Source organism: Lynx canadensis, chromosome B3, assembly GCF_007474595.2.
Source record: "Lynx canadensis isolate LIC74 chromosome B3, mLynCan4.pri.v2, whole genome shotgun sequence".
NCBI classification, from domain to species: domain Eukaryota; kingdom Metazoa; phylum Chordata; class Mammalia; order Carnivora; family Felidae; genus Lynx; species Lynx canadensis.
The window spans coordinates 121,929,568-121,947,130 of record NC_044308.2 but is presented as its reverse complement, the minus strand read 5'-3'; the positions used below and the strand labels follow the sequence as shown (position 1 = coordinate 121,947,130).

Sequence of the window (17,563 nt, the reverse complement as noted above, 5' to 3'; positions counted from 1 at the left end):
GGCTCCTCCCGGAGCGCCGCCGCCGTGCTCGCTCGGCCTTCGGCTGTTTCCGGAGCCACTCGCTGGTGGCGGCGGAGGCGCTCGCGGCGCTGGCTGCAGATGTCGGAGCGGCAGGCAGCCGGGGGGCCGGCGGGCCGCGCCGGGGAGAGCCCGGGAGTGGAGGGGAGCCAGGCGGCCGCCTCAGGTACGCAAGCCGGGGGCCGGCGGGTGGGTCCGTCCGGCCTGGGGGCCCGGCGCGTCGTGCGACCCTCGGGCCGCGCCCTGCCCCGCTCTGTCCCGCGCCCCTCGGCGGAGCGGACCCGCCCGGGCAGCCCCTTGCCGCGCAGAGCCCCCGCCTTCGCTGCCCCTGGCCGCGCCCCTGCCCCCGTCCCCGCCGCCCAGCCTGGGGCTGCGCTCGAGCTTGTTCGCTACTCCTCTTTCGAAATGGCGTGGTTCCTGCCCCGCTTCCGTCCTCCCATCGGCCCAGCTGGCGGTGACGGGGCTGCTCTGCCCGCGGCGCCTCTTGAGCTCGCCTGCCGGTTCCTCCTCGGCCGCGGACCCCAGCCCCTCTGGCCTCGCTGCCCCCTGCTTGTGGCTCCGCACCCCGCTCCCCACCTGTCCGCGCGCTCTCTGCCCGCGTCCGCCTGGGGAGCCTCGCCTTCCGCTGGCCTGAGCCCCGCTTGGTCCTGGTCGCTGCACGCGGGCCCCCGCGCCTCGCCGCCCCTCTCCGTCGCTCAAAGTGCGGGAGACGAGAGCCGGGCGGGAGCCGGTAGGCTCCGGGTCTTCTGAGTGAACGTCATGGCCAGAGCCAAGGCAGGACGTAGGGGCTGACTTAGGGACTTTGGCGACCTCCCTCATTCGCCGGCACCCTCCTCTTCTGGTTCGGGAGACCGTCCCCGTTTCTACCCACGCCAGTTCCTCGGCAAGGGTTCACCATCCCAGGGGCGAAGGGTGCATCTGGCGCACTTCACCTTTCGGGCCTCCTTATGCTTACCACACCAGGAGGTTCAAAGGGTAGGGGGAGACAACTGGTCTCGCTAAGTGGCAAGTATAAATTAATTTCCAAGTCTGAAATTAAAATAGGCACCATAAATTGTAGCGGTAGAGGTGGCGCCTGGGTCGGAGTCTGAATCTTCAGTTTACTGATTTGACCTTGGGCAAGTCACTTCTCCCTATCTCCGTTTCGTCATCTGTCAAATGTGGGTGCTACTGGTACCTGTCTAATAAGACTGCTGGGGAAATTACATGAGCCAGTGAGAGCGAGGCACTGGTGCCTAGCTCCTGGTACATAACCATACTGGTGGTATTCGTTATTACGAGAATAAGGTGCTGTGGGAGGTGTTCCTGGATGTGTGGCTTCCAGCACGATGGTTTTTCTCGTCTTTTACTTCTATCCCAAATCTCTCCCATCTTCTAATGCTACTTGAGTGGAACACACACACACACACACACACACACACACACACACCTTTGAGTCACCCAGCTTTTCCCCATGACTTTATGTTCTCTTTAGAATATCTAACAATTTTTGTCTTTTCTTCCTTCATGTGAACTTTTATGCTTTGTAGTATATTCAAAATTGATGGCATGTATTTAACATTATAGCAATAAAAATTTTAAGCATAATTTCTAAGAGACTCAGCAAATGAACACTCAAAAGTCTCATAAACATCTGTCCCTTGCATATGTCAATAGTTATAAGTTGAGGATTTTTTTCTTTTCTTTTCAACTTCCCCTTTAGCTCCTTGTGTGCTTATGGCAAACAAACCCAAACATTTAAAATAGAAAAGTCTTAAGAATAGTCCAGGACTATGTTGGAGGATGGTGGTTTTGCCTCTGAGTGAGTCTCCTCTCCCCTTCACCCCTTTTAATTGGTTCCTGAATTCTCTTTTTGTTCCCAGGACATTGATAAAATACTTCTGGTTAGTTTCTTCCTCTTGTCCTTAACAGGGTGAGTGTTGGTTTCTTCTTCTGTCATGTAGGGGTTTGTTACTGTGGCCCAGAGCAAGTTCTTCCCCTTGAGGTAGGATTTGTTGCTCTTAAAATAATAGTAATGGTAACTTACATTAATTGAATGCTTACTCTGTGCCAGAAAGTAGAAAAAGATTTACTTGTATTATCTGATTTAATCCTGTGAAGAGTCATTTTCTCCCCATTTGATTTATTTAATTAATTTATTTGAGAGAGAGAGAGCGCGCGCGCAAGGGAGAGGGGCAGAGGGAGAGAGAGAGAATCTTAAGCAGCCTCCATGCTCAGCACTGAGCCTGACATGGGACTCAATCCCACAACCTGAGCCTAAATCAAGCATCAGACACTCAACTGCCTGAGCCACCCAGGCTCCCCCTCCCCATTTTATAGGGGAACAAACTATAGCTGAGAGAGGTTAACTTACTGTCCAGGTTAACTGTGGAGATTTTACTGCCTATAGGAAATTGTCACCTTGTTGTGATGAAGTTTACAATCATTTGTTTTTATTGGCTGTTGAGCCAGTATTGGTGTTCCAGAGCAGATTATGGTCTTTGCCCTCAAGGTGTTTTTAGTTTGGTAAGACAAGAGTACCACTGGAAAAAACGTCAGCAATTCAAAACATATAATTGAATGTGATACTACAGTTCTTTATGCACTTACCCCAAGAAATCTGCTTGAGGGAAGGGAAGAATCTGTCTTGTCTCTTTATCTCCTATAGCCCTTGATGTGTCCTAGAGGTTCTACAAATATTTGCTGGATTGTGAGACAGAGTCTCAACACAGAGATTTGGTGGAGCACCAAATGCATATGAAGAATTAGGGTTGAGATATTCAAGAACGTTCCTTGGGTTAAAGCAGTGGTTCTCCGGGCGCCTGGGTAGCTCATTCGGTTAAGCGCCTGACTTCGGCTCAAGTCATGACCTCGCAGTCTGTGAGTGAGTTCGAGCCCTGCATCGCGCTCTCTGCTGACAGCTCAGAGCTTGGAGTCTGCTTCAGATTCTGTGTCTCCTTCTCTCTCTCTCTCTCTGCCCCTCCCCTACTCATGTTCGCTCGCTCTCCCTCTCTCTCTCTCTTTCTCAAAAATAAATAAACATAAAAAGAAAGAAAGACAAGCAGTGGTTCTCAAACAGGACTGATTTTGCCTGGGGATGCTCAGGGGATGTTTTGGTTGTCGATACTAGGGTTGGGGAGGAGTAGGAGGGCTATGACTGATACCTAGTGGGTAGAGGCCAGGGGTGCTGCTAAACACCCTGCAATGCACGGGACAGCCCCCACAATGAAGAATTATCTGGCCCCAAATGTCAGCACTGCTCCTTTGAGAAACCTTGAGTTAGCATGCAGCAGGGTTTCCAAAGCAGTGTGGAAATCATGTATCTGGCTTGGCTCAGTGTTGTATAACCTGGGGAATGAAGTTAAAAAACTGCTTCAAATTAAGAGTTTGATTGGATCCTTATGCCACCTTCCTCTGGAAAATGATCCAATAAGTAAGCAGTGGAGGCCTAAGAAAGGATGAAATTGAAAGATTTCTGCCATCCTCTCTTAGAGGGAAAATAGCAATTAAGAAATGAGTTTGGACATTCAGTTGTTACTGAATTAAAGGTTTTGATTTTTTGGTGTATCTTATTCCTTGAAAGCAGGAATCTACAATTATTCATTGTAACTATAACTTGTTTTTTAATAATATTCTCTGCAGAAAGTACCTTTTGAGTGTCTTCATGTTAGCTCAAGTTTTAGTGATGAAGTAAGAAAACTGTTTATTTTCTCTGAACTCAGCTCTGCAGTGACCACAGCGTTCTTATTGTTTTGTGAACTGTAATTGTTTTTAATAATCTTTTATTTGGGGCACCTGGGTCCTTTAGTCCCCAAGAGGAGAGGGCTACTGCTCTTTATATAGTGTAACTCTCTGAGGTATACATATTGCATCACTTAAGAACAGACTTTTTTTTTTTTTTTTTAATTTATTGAGCTTTGTGGAAAATAAAGGGCAAATCTGTTATGACCTTGAAGTTAGCAGCAGTACTTGGTTTGGTGTATATGACCCTGAGAGCTATCGAGGTACTGAGATGCTAAGGACTATAAACAGGTCATGTGAACTTGTTCATGATTCTTATGTAGGTCTTTGAGCAGTGCAGTTTTTCTGCAGGGATGGAAATGTTGCCTACTGTGGCTATTTCAATTTACATTGGAATTGAAAAATTGGTGGCTACCATATTGCATAGAGCAAAAGAGTGGAAATTTATGCCAAAGAGCCCTTATAGTGTTTTGGTTTTCTATTGCAGTTTTATATCAAAATGGAATAAATAGCCAATTAGTCCTGTCGTAATTCATTCCATAACCCAAAGTTTGTAATATGAATGACCACTTAAGAGCTTATTTCGCTCATAAGGACTGACAAAAAATTGGACCACATGGTCTCTGGATTTGGTTGGAATGTAAATTCAGCCGGTTTCTTTTTATTTAGGCCTCTTGAGTCTTTAACCACATAACCTGCTTTTGGTTCCTCTGCCCTTGAATCTAAAAGGCCAGGCTAATTATGCCTTTGCAGGCTGTTTAGTGAAGGGGAAGTCCTATGAGACCTGTTCTAAAGAACTCTGACCTGATATTCAAATGCTTTAGGAAAAAACCACTTTTTTGGTTCTCTTTGTAGAGAAAGTACAAAGTACACCATAAATTTAAATCTGAAACATGATCAGAATGTTTGAAACCATATTCTGGTAACAGGAAGAAAATTAGTATTTTAAATATTGTCAAATATAAAAGAAATCATAGGATAGTTTTTTTCCCTCTTTACCTTGCTTTAGGGGCTATCAATTATAAATTTAATTATTCCTGAGCTTCCATTTTCCTTTCTCTGCCCATTGTTTCCAAGACTTCGGCTGTGCAGGTATCACAGTCATGGTTTTTGACATGTTAGAGAATACATTCCAAAATTATTTGGTTATTATTTTTTCTTTAAATGACATTAAAATTTTTGTTTCATTCTAAATGGTATCTGTGCTGTTACTATTTTGATGTATCAACTTTTCCTAATGTGTGTTGAAATAAATATATACCCATTAACCACCCCCCCCCCCCCATATTCCCATATACCATCTAAATTTGCAAAACCTGTCCTGGTTTCTCTGGTCTCTTCGAGGAATGCTTGTAGAATTTGTCTATATTTGGCTGGCATATTAAAAGCTATCCTATAGGAAAACATGGCTTTTTCTTCTTTATAGTGGTCTAAATTTCATTAAATAAATTTAGGAAACTTGAAAAGCTGTGTTTGTAATTGTTTTCTCTCTCTATAGCAGGACTGCATCTTCCACACTTGATACTTCTGGAAATAAACTTAAGTATTTCTTTCTCCTTTTCTTACTTCCTAGCTCTCTGAATCTAGTTACACGTTGTTTTACCAGTAGCTCTTACATAATTTAGCATGTACCTTTAACCTTAAAAATCAAGAGCACTATCTCTTTTCACTTTTTTCTCCTGCATACATTGAGCTATTAAGATGCTCTGAGAAGTGGCTCTTAGCATATGAAAAATGCTCAACCTAATTTATGATAAGGGACATGGAAATCATAAAACTCTGGGCAACTTGGTGTCTCACTGTTGTGCAGGAACAAATACTTTTGTGTGTTGCTGTTAGGAGTGTAAATTGACACAAATGCTGTGGAGGGCAATTTGCCAATATCCATCAGAATTATAGTATATGCCCTCATTGATCCATTCCTTCCAGGAATTTATCCTCTAGATTTTTCTTGTGCCTATTTAATGACACAGACATAAGGTTATTATATATAGGATGGTTTGTAATGGCGAAAGGTTAGAAAGGACATCGATGTCCATCAGTAGGGAACTGGTTAAATAAATTATGGAATATCCAGCCAATGAAATATTAATCAGCTGTGGAGGAAAATGAGAAAGCTTTTAATATATAGTTACGGAAAGCTCTCTGAGATATAAATGGAAAAAGCAAAGTATGTTTAATATCCTCATTATTTGTATACAAAAGAATATATATGCACACACTTAATGTGTGTATAGTATCTCTGGGAGACTGTATAAAACCTAATAACATTGGTTGCTTTGGGAGGTGGGGACTGAGATGAGTGGAAATTTCCCCTGTATACTTTCACGCTTTTTGAATTTTGAATAATGTGGCTATATTACCTATTCAGAAAAAATACATGCAGATGGGTCATGAGATTTTTTCACTGTTCTTATATTGTAAGAGACATCTCTATTACCTTTGTGCTCATCAGGAATTGACCCTTTCTGGGCCTTTTTCTCTCTGATGAATTTTTTATGAAATACAGGTTATAAGTCTCCTTAGGGATTAATTTTTTGTTACTCTGTCCACTACTGCCTTTCATTATTTTTGTGGTAATTTCATTTACACCCAAGGATAAATCAAAGGGGGATAGAACCACTGCTTAGATCAGCTGATACTGTTAGCCAGTGACAGAAAGAAGGCAGACTTTTAAAATTTCTATTTGATTTCCATTTTATTCAGTAAGGTATTTTCAAACTGAAAAAGGTAAAGAGGCAATGTTGCTTTCTGTTTTGAGTAATGGCAGACTAGGTAATCGGATCAGTTCTCCCATTGGGGACAATTAGAAAATAATTGTCAACATATAAATATTTGCTTGAAGATCCTGGGGAGCTAGCTAGATAATGAAGAATTACCAGGCTGTAATCAATGTGAGGGCAGAAGTATAAAGATAGAAGTTCAAGGATGAGAGTCCATTTTGGGGGTCCTTTCTCCTCTGGTGGCATGTGCTGGATTCTTGAGTGGGGAGGCTTGTCAAGGTTGTGAATGTGCTTCTCTGGACTAAAGCAACAAGCATTAATGTTCAGAACCAAGTGGGGGGAACCCTGGTGAATCCCGTTTTCTCTAGGTTGGGACTATGAAAGGCCACTTTCTGGAAGTAGGGGTAAATCAGAAGTGCACCGTTGCAGGATTACAGCTCACCTTCGGAAAAATCTAAGTTCATGAAATTGGGTTAAGGTACCCTCAGGCTGCTAATGCCTCCAGGTATATGGAAGAAGCAAAGCCACATCTCCAAAGGCTCATTCAGATTAGGCTTCAGATGATTTCTTCAAACAATTTTGTGAGAACAGTTTTCTGGCACATATCATAAATGACCAGATTCCTGAGAAGAGATAACATGAACAAAAATCAAAAGAAACAACAGACAGTAAAAATCGATCCCAAGGGGCACCAGACTGAAACATAATTATATTTATTATGTTTGAGATCAAAGACAAGTTTCAGAAATTTGGCAAAGAACTGAAATTTATAAAAATAGAACCAAATAGAAATTGTATAATTGAAACATACAGATGAAAATTTAAAACTCCATTGATAGGTTTAGCAAAAAGTTACTACACCTGAAGAGAGAATAGTGAACTTGGTCATAAAAAAAGAAAATATCCAGAAGGAAATATGTAAAAATGCAACCATGGAAAATTCAGGAAAGAGGTAAAAGACATAGAAGGTATGGTGAGAAGGTCTAACGTTTGTATAATTGGAGTCCCAGAAGGCAGGGAGAGCCAGAATGGACAGAAGCAATGTTTGATGAGATAATAGCTCTGAATTTTCCAAAGCTAACAGAATGCACAGATTTAAGAAGTCCTGTGTATCCCAAGCAGGATAAGTACAATGAAATCTACAGTAGGTATACATTAAGTTAAACTTGCTATAAAACCAAAGCAGAGAGAAAAAAGTAGCCAGGGAAAAATTACAGTTTGCTTTCAAAAGAATAGTAATTAGACTGACAGCTGACTTCTGCACAGGGCATTAGAAGCTAGATTATTGAAAGAAGATACCAATATAGATTTTTTTTTTCAGGAAAATAGTCTTTTTTTTTTTTAAATTTTAGAGAGAGTGTGTGAGTGGGGGAAAGGGGGCAGAGAGAGAGAGAGAGAGAGAATATCTTAAGCAGGTTCCACACTCAGTGCAGACCCTGATTCGGGGCTCGATCCCACAACTCTGGAATCATGACTTGAGCTGAAATCAAGAGTCAGATGCTTAACTGACTGAGACACCCCGGCATCCCCAGGAAAATAGTCTTTGAGAATGAAGGTAGGGTGCCTGAGTGGCTTAGTTGGATAAGCATCTGACTTTGGCTCAGATCATGATCTTACAGTTCATGCGTTTGAGTCCCATGCTTGGTGAACTTGTACCCCATGTTGGGTGAGCTTGAGCCCCACTTTGGGTAAGCCCTGCCTCTCTCTCTCCCTCTCTCTCTCTCTGTCTCTCTCTCTCTGCCCCTCACTCACTTGCACCCTCTCTCTCTCTCAAAAAAAAGTACTCATCAAAAAAAAAAAAAAAGGAATGAAGGTAAAAGAAAGATATTTTCAGATAATCAGATACAGGATTTGTCAGCCTGCAGACTGGCACTTAAGGAACAATTGAATTCTTCAGGCAGAATAAAAATGATCCCAGATGAAAGGAAAATCACAATTTCATCTCACTCATTAATATAGATGCAAAAAGTCATGAGCAAAATATTAGCAGACTAAATCCAGCAATATATATGACCCAGTTGGGTTTTTTTCAGGAATGCAAAGTCATTTTAACATTCTTTAAAAGTAAGTGTAAATCATCATTTTAATATATTAGGGGATAAAAATGATCAGCTTAATGCAGAAAAAAGTGTTTGATGAAATTTACCCTCCACTTATGATTCAAAACTCTTAGCAAACTAAAAGAAAACTTCCTTAATTGGATAAAGCATGTCTCTACAAAAACCCTATAAGCAGCATCAAACTTAATGGTGAGATTTGAAAATTTTCCTCTTGAGATTGGGAATAAGACAGGGTACCCACTTTCACCACTTTTATTGGATATTCTAGCTAATACAGTTTGACAAGAAAAAAAAATATATGAGGATTAGAAAGGAACCCTGTTAAATCTGTTGTTTGCAGATGATGGCTATGTACATGGAAAATCCAGAAGAATCTACACATAAATTATTAGAATAAGTTTAGCTAGATTACTGGGTATAGAGTCAGTATGCAAAATTTCCTTGCACTTACATATACAAACATACATCAGAGATATTGCAGGTTCAGTTCCAGACCACTGAAGTAAAGCAAATATCGCAATAAAGCATCTGAAATGAAGTTTTTTTTGTTTCTCAGTGTATATAAAAGTTATGTTTACACTATAGTCTATTAAATGTGCAATCGCAGCCATGTCTTAAAAAAGTAATACCTTAAATTTTAAAAAATATTGCTAAAAAATGCTAACCGTCATCTGAGCTTTCAGCAGAGGTGTAATCCCTGATCATGGATCACTGTAACAAATATAGTAACGAAGAAGTTTGAAATATTGCAAGAATTATCAAAATGTGACACAGACGTGAAGTGAGCAAATACTGTTGGAAAATGGTGCTGATAAACTTGCTTGGCACAGGGTTGCCATGAGCCTTCAGTTTGTCAAAAATGCAGTAACTGGGGCACCTGGGTGGCCCAGTCGGTTAAGTATCTGACTTCTGCTCAGGTCATGATCTCGCGGTTTTGGGTTCAAACGCCGCATTGGGCTCTGAACTGACAGTGTGGAACCTACTTGGGATTCTCTCTCTTTCCCTCCTTCTCTGCCCCTCTCCCACTCATGCTTTCTCTCTCTCTCAAAAATAAAGTTAAAAAATTGCAATATGTGCAAAGTGCAATAAAGTGAAGCACAATCAAATGAAGTATGCCTATCAAATGCCTATCAAATGAAGTTAAAAATATATAAAAGTACTATTTACCATAGATTAAAGAAAGTTCAAATACCTGGAAATAAATCTCACAAAATATGTGCAAAGCCTTTGTGCAGAAGATTATAGTACATTGTTATTATTTTATTTTTGAAACCAGAACATCTACTGTGTGACTAAATGTTGAAATCCTTGAGATGAACTGGATGCCACAGTAGCTTCCCTCTTGGGTTTAGGTGTTGTTCCTTTACAGAATCCAGGCCTGAACCTGCAGCATAGTTTTTAGGTGCCTCGTTCAGCTGGCCCAGTATTATTTTGTCTTTTAGTCTTGGCACTCCAGTTATACTTTCTCTTCCGCTTGGCAGGATAGACACATTTGCCGCAGATTGACTTCCAAAGGTGGTAGGCCTTAGAGCCACAGTGGCACCACAACATGTGTGTCTTATTATGATGCTTTCCAAATGACGATGTCACCTTTGTCATCTCATTTCTGTGGCTGAAACCCCATAATTATTGAGAGAGATGAAATAATAAATAAATGGAAAGATGTATCATATTCCTGTATTGAAAGACTCAATATTGTAAAGATGTCAGTTCTCCCCAACTTGATATATAAATAAAATACAATCCCAGTAAAAATCCCAGTGGGGTTTTGATGGGTTTTTTTGCATGGAATTTGACAAGCTAGTTCTAAAAAGTATATATAGGAATGAAAGGCCATAAATAGCGTATATAAAAATACTCTGAGTAAGAACAAGATGGAAAGATTTGCTCTATCAGGGTATCAAGATTTATTTTAAAGCTTTTACAAAATAGTTTACTAGGTCCTAGGAATGGAATAAAAGCCTAGAAACAAAATCTTTGATTTGCAACCAAGATTGTACTGCGGAATAGTGAGGAAAGAATGGTAAATGTTGCTGGGACTATTGAATATCCTAAGAGAAAGGAAAGAAGGGAAAGAAAAGAAACTTGATCCTTACCTCACACAGCACACACACAAAAAATCAACTCTAGTTGGATTTTGCACACCAACATGTGAAAAGCAATACAATATGCTCCTAAAAGATAATATAGAAGAATATATTGTTCTCAGCATAGGGAAAGATATCTCAAACAGGACACATGAAGGGCTAATAAAGGAAAAGAGTGATATATTTTGACTACACATTAAAATGAAGAACTTTGGTTCACCAAAGGATACCATTAAGAGTGAAAAGGTGGGGCGCCTGGGTGGCGCAGTCGGTTAAGCGTCCGACTTCAGCCAGGTCACGATCTCGCAGTCTGTGAGTTCGAGCCCCGCGTCAGGCTCTGGGCTGATGGCTCAGAGCCTGGAGCCTGTTTCCGATTCTGTGTCTCCTTCTCTCTATGCCCCTCCCCCGTTCATGCTCTGTCTCTCTCTGTCCCAAAAATAAATAAACGTTGAAAAAAAAAAAATTAAAAAAAAAAAAAAAAAAGAGTGAAAAGGTGTGTCACAGAGTGGAAGCAGGTATTTGTAACACATGTAATTAACAAAAGGTTTGTATTTAGAATAACTCTTATAAGTAAATAAAAAGACAATCCAGCTTTCAGCTTTTGGCTTGGAGGTGGCCAAGGTGTAATTTTCTGTAGCTGTCCTTAATCTAAGGTCATCTGACTCCAGCTGCTTCCACCATGCCACCTAAATTTGACCCCAACGAGATCAAAGTCATGTACCTGAGGTGCACCAGTGAGGAGGTTGGTGCTACATCTTCCCTGGCCCCAAGATTGGCTTCCTAAATCTTCCTCCTAAAAAGGTTGATAATGATGTAGCCAAAGCAACCAGTGATTGGAAGGGTCTGAGGATTACAATGAAAATGACCAAGATGGATAGGCCCAGATTGAGGTGGTACTTTCTGTGTCTGCCCTCATTATTGAAGCCCTCAAGGAACTGCCAAGATATAAAAAGAAACAGAAGAATATTAAGCACAATGGAAATATCAGTTTTGATGAGATTGTCGTCATTGCTGGACAGAGGAGGCACCCATCTTTTAGTTAGAGAACTGTCTGGAACCATTAAAGAGATCCTAGGGACCACCAGACTGTGAGCTGTGATGTTGATGGCCGTCACCCTCATGGCATTATAGATGACATCAACAGTGGTACAGTGGAATGCTCAGCTAGTTGAGAACTACAAAAGAAAATATTTCAATAAAGGATCATTTTGTTAAAAAAAAAAAAAACAACCCAACAGTAAAATAGGGAAGAGACTTGAACAGGCATTTTATAAAAGAGGATTTCCAAATGGCCGAGAAACATGGTAAGTCATCAGTGATATGCAAACTAAATGAGCATACACCAATCAGAATGGCCCAAATAAAAACTATTACTATGACCAAGTATTGCAGAGGCTACAGAATAATGGGAATATTCTTCAATACCAGCACGAGTACATATTTGGTATAACCCCTTTGGAAAATAGTTTGGCATTGTCTATAAAAGTTTATTCAGATTTCTATTACTCAACCATTCCATTTCTGGTTTATTACAAAATAAATGTATGCACATGTGTACCAAGAGACATGAACAAGAATATTCATAGCAGCATTATTCATAATAGCTAAAAACTTAGAAAGAACCCAGACTTCATCAATGGTATATTGATAAATTAGCATTAATCATAATGGCCCAAAACATAGAACCCAAATTTCATCAATGGTATATTAATGAATTATGGTATATTCATGGAATATTATATAGCAATGAAAATGAACAAACTTACCCACAACAACATAGTTAAGTCTTTCTCTTTTTTTTTCTTATGTTTTTGATGCTTATTTTTGAGAGAGACAGAACATGAACAGGGGAGGGGCAGACAGAGAGCATCCAAAGTAGGCTCTAGGCTCTGAGCTGTCAGCACAGAACCCAATGCAGGGCTCGAATCCACGAACTGTGAGATCATTCCAAGCTGAAGTTGGCTGCTTAACCAACTCAGGTGCCCCTCTTTTTTTTTTTTAAGTTTATTTATTTTGAGAGAGAGAGAGAGTGGGAGCATGAGCAGGGGAGGGGCAGAAAGAGAAGAGGAGAGAGAGAGAGAGTGAGAATCCCAAGCAGACTCTTGTGGGCAGCATAGAGCCTGATGTGGGGCTCCAACTTACAAATCATGAGATCATGACCTGAGCCAAACCAAGAGTCGGACACTTAACCGAATGAGCCACTCAGGTGCCCCCATAGTTAAGTCCTTCAAACATAACGTTGAGTGAAAGAGGCTTGTTTTAATATATTCTGCATTGTTTCTCTTTACATGGAAATTATTCTCCTTTACATTCAGGCAGAATGAAGTAACACTAGGAATACATATTTAGGTGGTCTGGCTGTAAAGAAAAGCAGGGAAATGATTCTGTAAGTTAGGACAATGGTTATGGAAGAAGGGAGCAGGTAATGTTTGGGAGGATCATGAGTGGGGCTTCAGGAGTGCTAGGATTGATCTGTTTCTTGCCTAGGTAGTAGTTTGCATGTTTCCTTTGTAATAATTTATTGAGCTGCACATTTTTGTGTACTTTTCTCTATGTTCTATTTCACAATAAAGATTTGAAGAGGTCTCAGTGTATAATCTAGTTATTAAGAGTGCTAGCTTTGGACGTGTACTGCCTGGACGTGTACTTCTATTCCTATTTGCTGGTCATCTTGGGCAAGTTAACTTGATTTTGTTGAGCCTCAATTTCTTGAGTGATAAAAAGGAAGTAATGTTAGTATTAACTTCAGTGAGATTAAGTGAGAATTCAAAAAGACGCTGCCTGCAAAATGCTTAGAAAGTAATTGGCATATAGTAAAGATCACTAAGTCTTGGCTGTAATAATAAAGATAATCAGAACGAAGATAGGATGTCTGGCTACTTTAAGTTCAGATTTCTGGACCTACGCAAATACTATCTAGGTATTTTGGTCAGAGTTCTTGGTTACAAGCAGTACAAACTAATTTTGGCTGCTTTAAGCAGAAAGTGGCTTATTGCAAGGATACAGGAGGCCCATCATATTGTTGGAAAACTGAGGAGTAGGCCAATCCAGAGGCTAAGCAGCAAGAACAATTTGGTTAGGGCTCTCTGGCTGCCACTAGATGAATTCTCTTTTGTGCCACTCCTAGTTCAAATTCTTGGTGGGAATATTTTAGGTCATGTGCCTGTTCCCTAATTTCCTGGGGGCTGGAAAAAGAAGAATCTTCCATTCTGACTTCCATTGTTCACTGTTTACAAAGCCCATCCCCTCCAGGAGAAGGTTGGATATTTGAAAGCCAAAAGATTGACAGATGACTACCACATCTGGGGTCCCGAAAGAATCTGCAAATGTAATTGTGTGCTATCTTTGAGGAATGTCAGGGACTAGAAATGAACCTATATATCAGTTATCCAAAGGGAAGAACAGATTAGAATCCAGTAGACCATTGTTTAGACCAGTAGACCATGGTTTAATGTAGACCATTAAACTTGATGCACCTTCTCAGCAAAGTTCTAGAATATGTCACAGATGGTTTGTGAACATATACTGAAGGGTGGGGTGGGGGCGGGGAAAATGGGTGATGGGCATTGAGGAGGGCATTTGCTGGATGAGCAATGGGTGTTTTATGTAAGTGATGAATTATGGGAATCTACTCTGAAGCCAAGAGCATGCATATATATATATATATAAGAAAATAAGCGTCACCAGCATGGGCATCCTGAAAACAAACTTGACCACCTAATGATTTTCTAAGAGAGTCGTCTCTACTCTTTCTCAGCTATCACTATTAGGTCCTCATTATCTCTCGTGAACTGGGGAAAGGCCTCCCATCTGATCTGGCAAAATCCATCTTACCAACAGCTGCTATAGAATTCTACCAAAAAATATAAATTTGATCATGTCACTTCCTAGCTTAAATTTAAGCTTAAAATTCTTGATCATCTGTGGGATGAGGGCCCTTCACAGTCTGCCCTGCTAGACCAAACGCTTCATGAGGGCCAGAACTGTGTCTGCTTTAGTGCATCATCTCGAGTATCTGGTGTGGGGCCAGCCACTTGTTAGGAATTCATTAAATAATGAGTTAAATTGGCGGGACACGCTGAACTTGCTGTACACACCGAACTGTCATGGTGTTTCCTTTGTTTATTTTGCTAATGTTTATTCTTTTTATTTCTGTGAAGTGCTTCTAAATATTTCCTTAAAATTTTTTTGTGTACAATACAGTATTGTTAATTATTGGCACAATATTGTACAGCAGATCTCTGGAACTTATTCATCTTATATACTTAAGACTTTATACCCATTGACTAGCAACTCCCCATTTCCCTCTCCTCCCATGCCCTGACAAACATCATTCTACTCTCTGGTTTTGTGAGTTTGGCTATTTTAGATACCTCATATAAGTGGAATTGTGCAATATGTATCCTTCTGTGACTGGCTTACTTAGCATAATGTTCTTAAGGTTCATCCATGTAATCACATGTTGCAGAATTTCCTTCTCTTTAAAGAATATTATAATATTCCATTGTGTGTGTGTGTATACCACATTTTTTTTAAACTGCCACATTTTTAAGGAGGCTCCATGCCCAATGTGGGGATTGAACTCATGACCCCGAGATTAAGAGTCGTGTGCTCTACTGGCTGAGCCAGCCAGGCACCCCTGCCACATTTTCTTTACCCATTCATCTGTCAATGGACAGTTAAGTTGTTACCACATTTTGGCTATTGTGACTAGTGTCACACTGAAACATTGGAGTCCTAATCTCTTTGAGATCCTGATTTAAATTTTTTTGGATGAATACCTAGAAATGGGATTGGTAGATGATATGGTAATTCTATTTTTAATTTTTTGAGGAATCTTTATACTACTGTTGTCCATAGTGGCTTCACCATTTTACATTCTCATGTAGATTCAAGGGTTCCAATTTCTACACATCCTCTCCAATGCTTATCTTGCTGTGTTTTTGTTTTTGTTTTTGTTTTTTAATAATAGCTATCCTAACAGGGTAAGGTGATACTTCATTTTTTTGTGGTTTTGACTTGCATTTCCTGATGATTAGTGATGCTGAGCATCTTTTCATATACTTGTTGGGCATCTAGATGTCTTTTTTGGAGAAATGTGTATTTCAGTCTTTAGCCCATTTTTAAATCGGGTTATTGGATTGTTAGTGGATTGTTATTTGGATTGTTCCTATTGAGTTGTAGGAGTTAAAAAAATTTTTTTAATGTTTATTTTTGAGAGAGAGAGACAGAGTGCGAGCAGGGAAGGGGCAGACACACACACACACACACACACACACACACACAGAATCTGAAGCAGACTCCAGGCTCCCAGCTGTCAGCACAGAGCCCGACACAGAGCTCGAACTCATGAACTGCAAGATCATGACCTGAGCTGAAGTCAGATCCTCAACCGACTGAGCCACCCAGGTGCCCCAAGTCCCTTACTTTAAATGGAACAAAGAGGAACAACAGAACAAGGCCAGTGTGGTCAGAGGTCGTCTGAGGGATGATTGAAAGAACTAGAAATGGTCAGCCTGAGGAGGAATTTGCAGGAAAGATGATAGCAGGCTGTAAATATTTGAAAGGATATTGCGAGGAAGGATAGAAGGGCAGGGCTTAGTAGGAAGCAGATTTTACTTAGGTCAACATAGGGGAGAACTTTGTATTCTCATTGTCTCTGTGAAAAGGGCCTCTTCACAGAACTGGGAAACATTTGACAATTGTCTGAGACTCAGTTCCTTTGTTGGGAGGTTTAAAGAAAGCTTAGTCCTTCTGAGTTTCTACTTTACTCTCACACTGACTGCCTCTCACTGCACTTCTGACACCAGAGGTGGGTGTTTTTCCCTCACACCAAACAATTCTGTGACACCATCTGGGTGTCCTACAATTTAACTGAATTATGACACTCTACCTGGATATATAGTGTTACGTCCCACAGATTAAGGGCTTGGTCCCATTAAACTGTTCCTCAGCCAACTTTAGATGCCAGTCTCGAGTAGTAGGTCTCAGGTTACCCACAATCTCCTGCTGATTTGGCTATAAATTGGAGGTTCCCATGACCTCCCCCTCCTTGGATTTGATGATTTGCTAGAGCAGCTCAGAGAACTCAGGGAGGTACTTACATTTACCAGTTGATTAAAGGATATGAGAAAGGATACAGATGAATAGTCAGGTGAAGAGATACAGAGGGTGAGGTCCAGGAGGATCCTGAGTGCAGGAGCTTCTGTCCCCTGGGAGTTGGGGTACGTCACCCTCCCAAGATATGGATGTGTTCGCCAACCTAGAAGCTCTCCAAACCCTGTACTTTGGGGGTTTTTGTGGAGGTTGTATCACGTCAGTATGATCAACCATTAACTTCATTGCCAGCCCCTCTCCCCTCGCTGGAGAATGGGGCTGGGGTCACAATTCCAAGCCTCTGATCATGGCTTGGTCTCTCTGGTGAGCAGCCCCCATCCATGCGTCCACCCAGAGTCACCTCATTAGAACATAAGACACTACTAACACCTAGTAAATGCCAAGGGATTTATGAACTCTGTGTCAGGAACTAGAATCAAAGACCAAGTATTAGAACAAAACATGCTCCTACTGCTCTTTTCACTTAGGAAATCATCAGGATTTTTGGAGTTCTGTGCCAGGAACCAGGGGCAGAGACTAATATATGTATTTTCTATTACGTCCCAAGAAGAAAATTGGGTGGCATAAGCTCTAAGGTCTTTCTATCTATGAGAGTGTGAGTTGACAGAAAGAAAAATAGATCTTTTCACATACGAAAAAATGAGGTTGGATTTAAGTTGTATCAGAAGGATTTGTCCATCATTTGCACTTTTATGTTATTACCAAACTCTGAAATTTGCAGTTTTTGACATTTACTTCATTAAGTTGTATTTTATACTGAGAAGTGGACTTTGGGTTTCAGTTTCTTTCAGTCTTAACTAAAGGAGGTTAAACCAGGGATTATCTAAATATGCTGAAC

The 17,563-nt window shown here is 40.9% G+C and overlaps 1 protein-coding gene and 2 pseudogenes across 2 annotated transcripts in view; 2 read left to right on the top strand and 1 right to left on the bottom strand.

Annotated features, from left to right (window-relative positions):
• The window catches only part of TMED8 (transmembrane p24 trafficking protein family member 8), a 69,544-nt gene that overhangs the window by 34,662 nt on the left and 17,319 nt on the right, over nucleotides 1–17,563 (top strand). The window contains exon 1 of one of the 2 annotated variants that reach the window (XM_030319669.1): nucleotides 21–184. The exons of the other annotated variant lie outside the window; for it this stretch is intronic. Coding sequence (XP_030175529.1) covers nucleotides 100–184 — 85 coding nt within the window. The 5' untranslated portion in view covers nucleotides 21–99. Of the gene's footprint in view, nucleotides 1–20; nucleotides 185–17,563 lie in introns of those variants that run through there. 2 annotated transcript variants of the gene reach the window in all.
• On the top strand, nucleotides 9,546–12,378 carry LOC115516732 (annotated as a pseudogene).
• LOC115516733 lies at nucleotides 9,803–10,120 on the bottom strand (annotated as a pseudogene).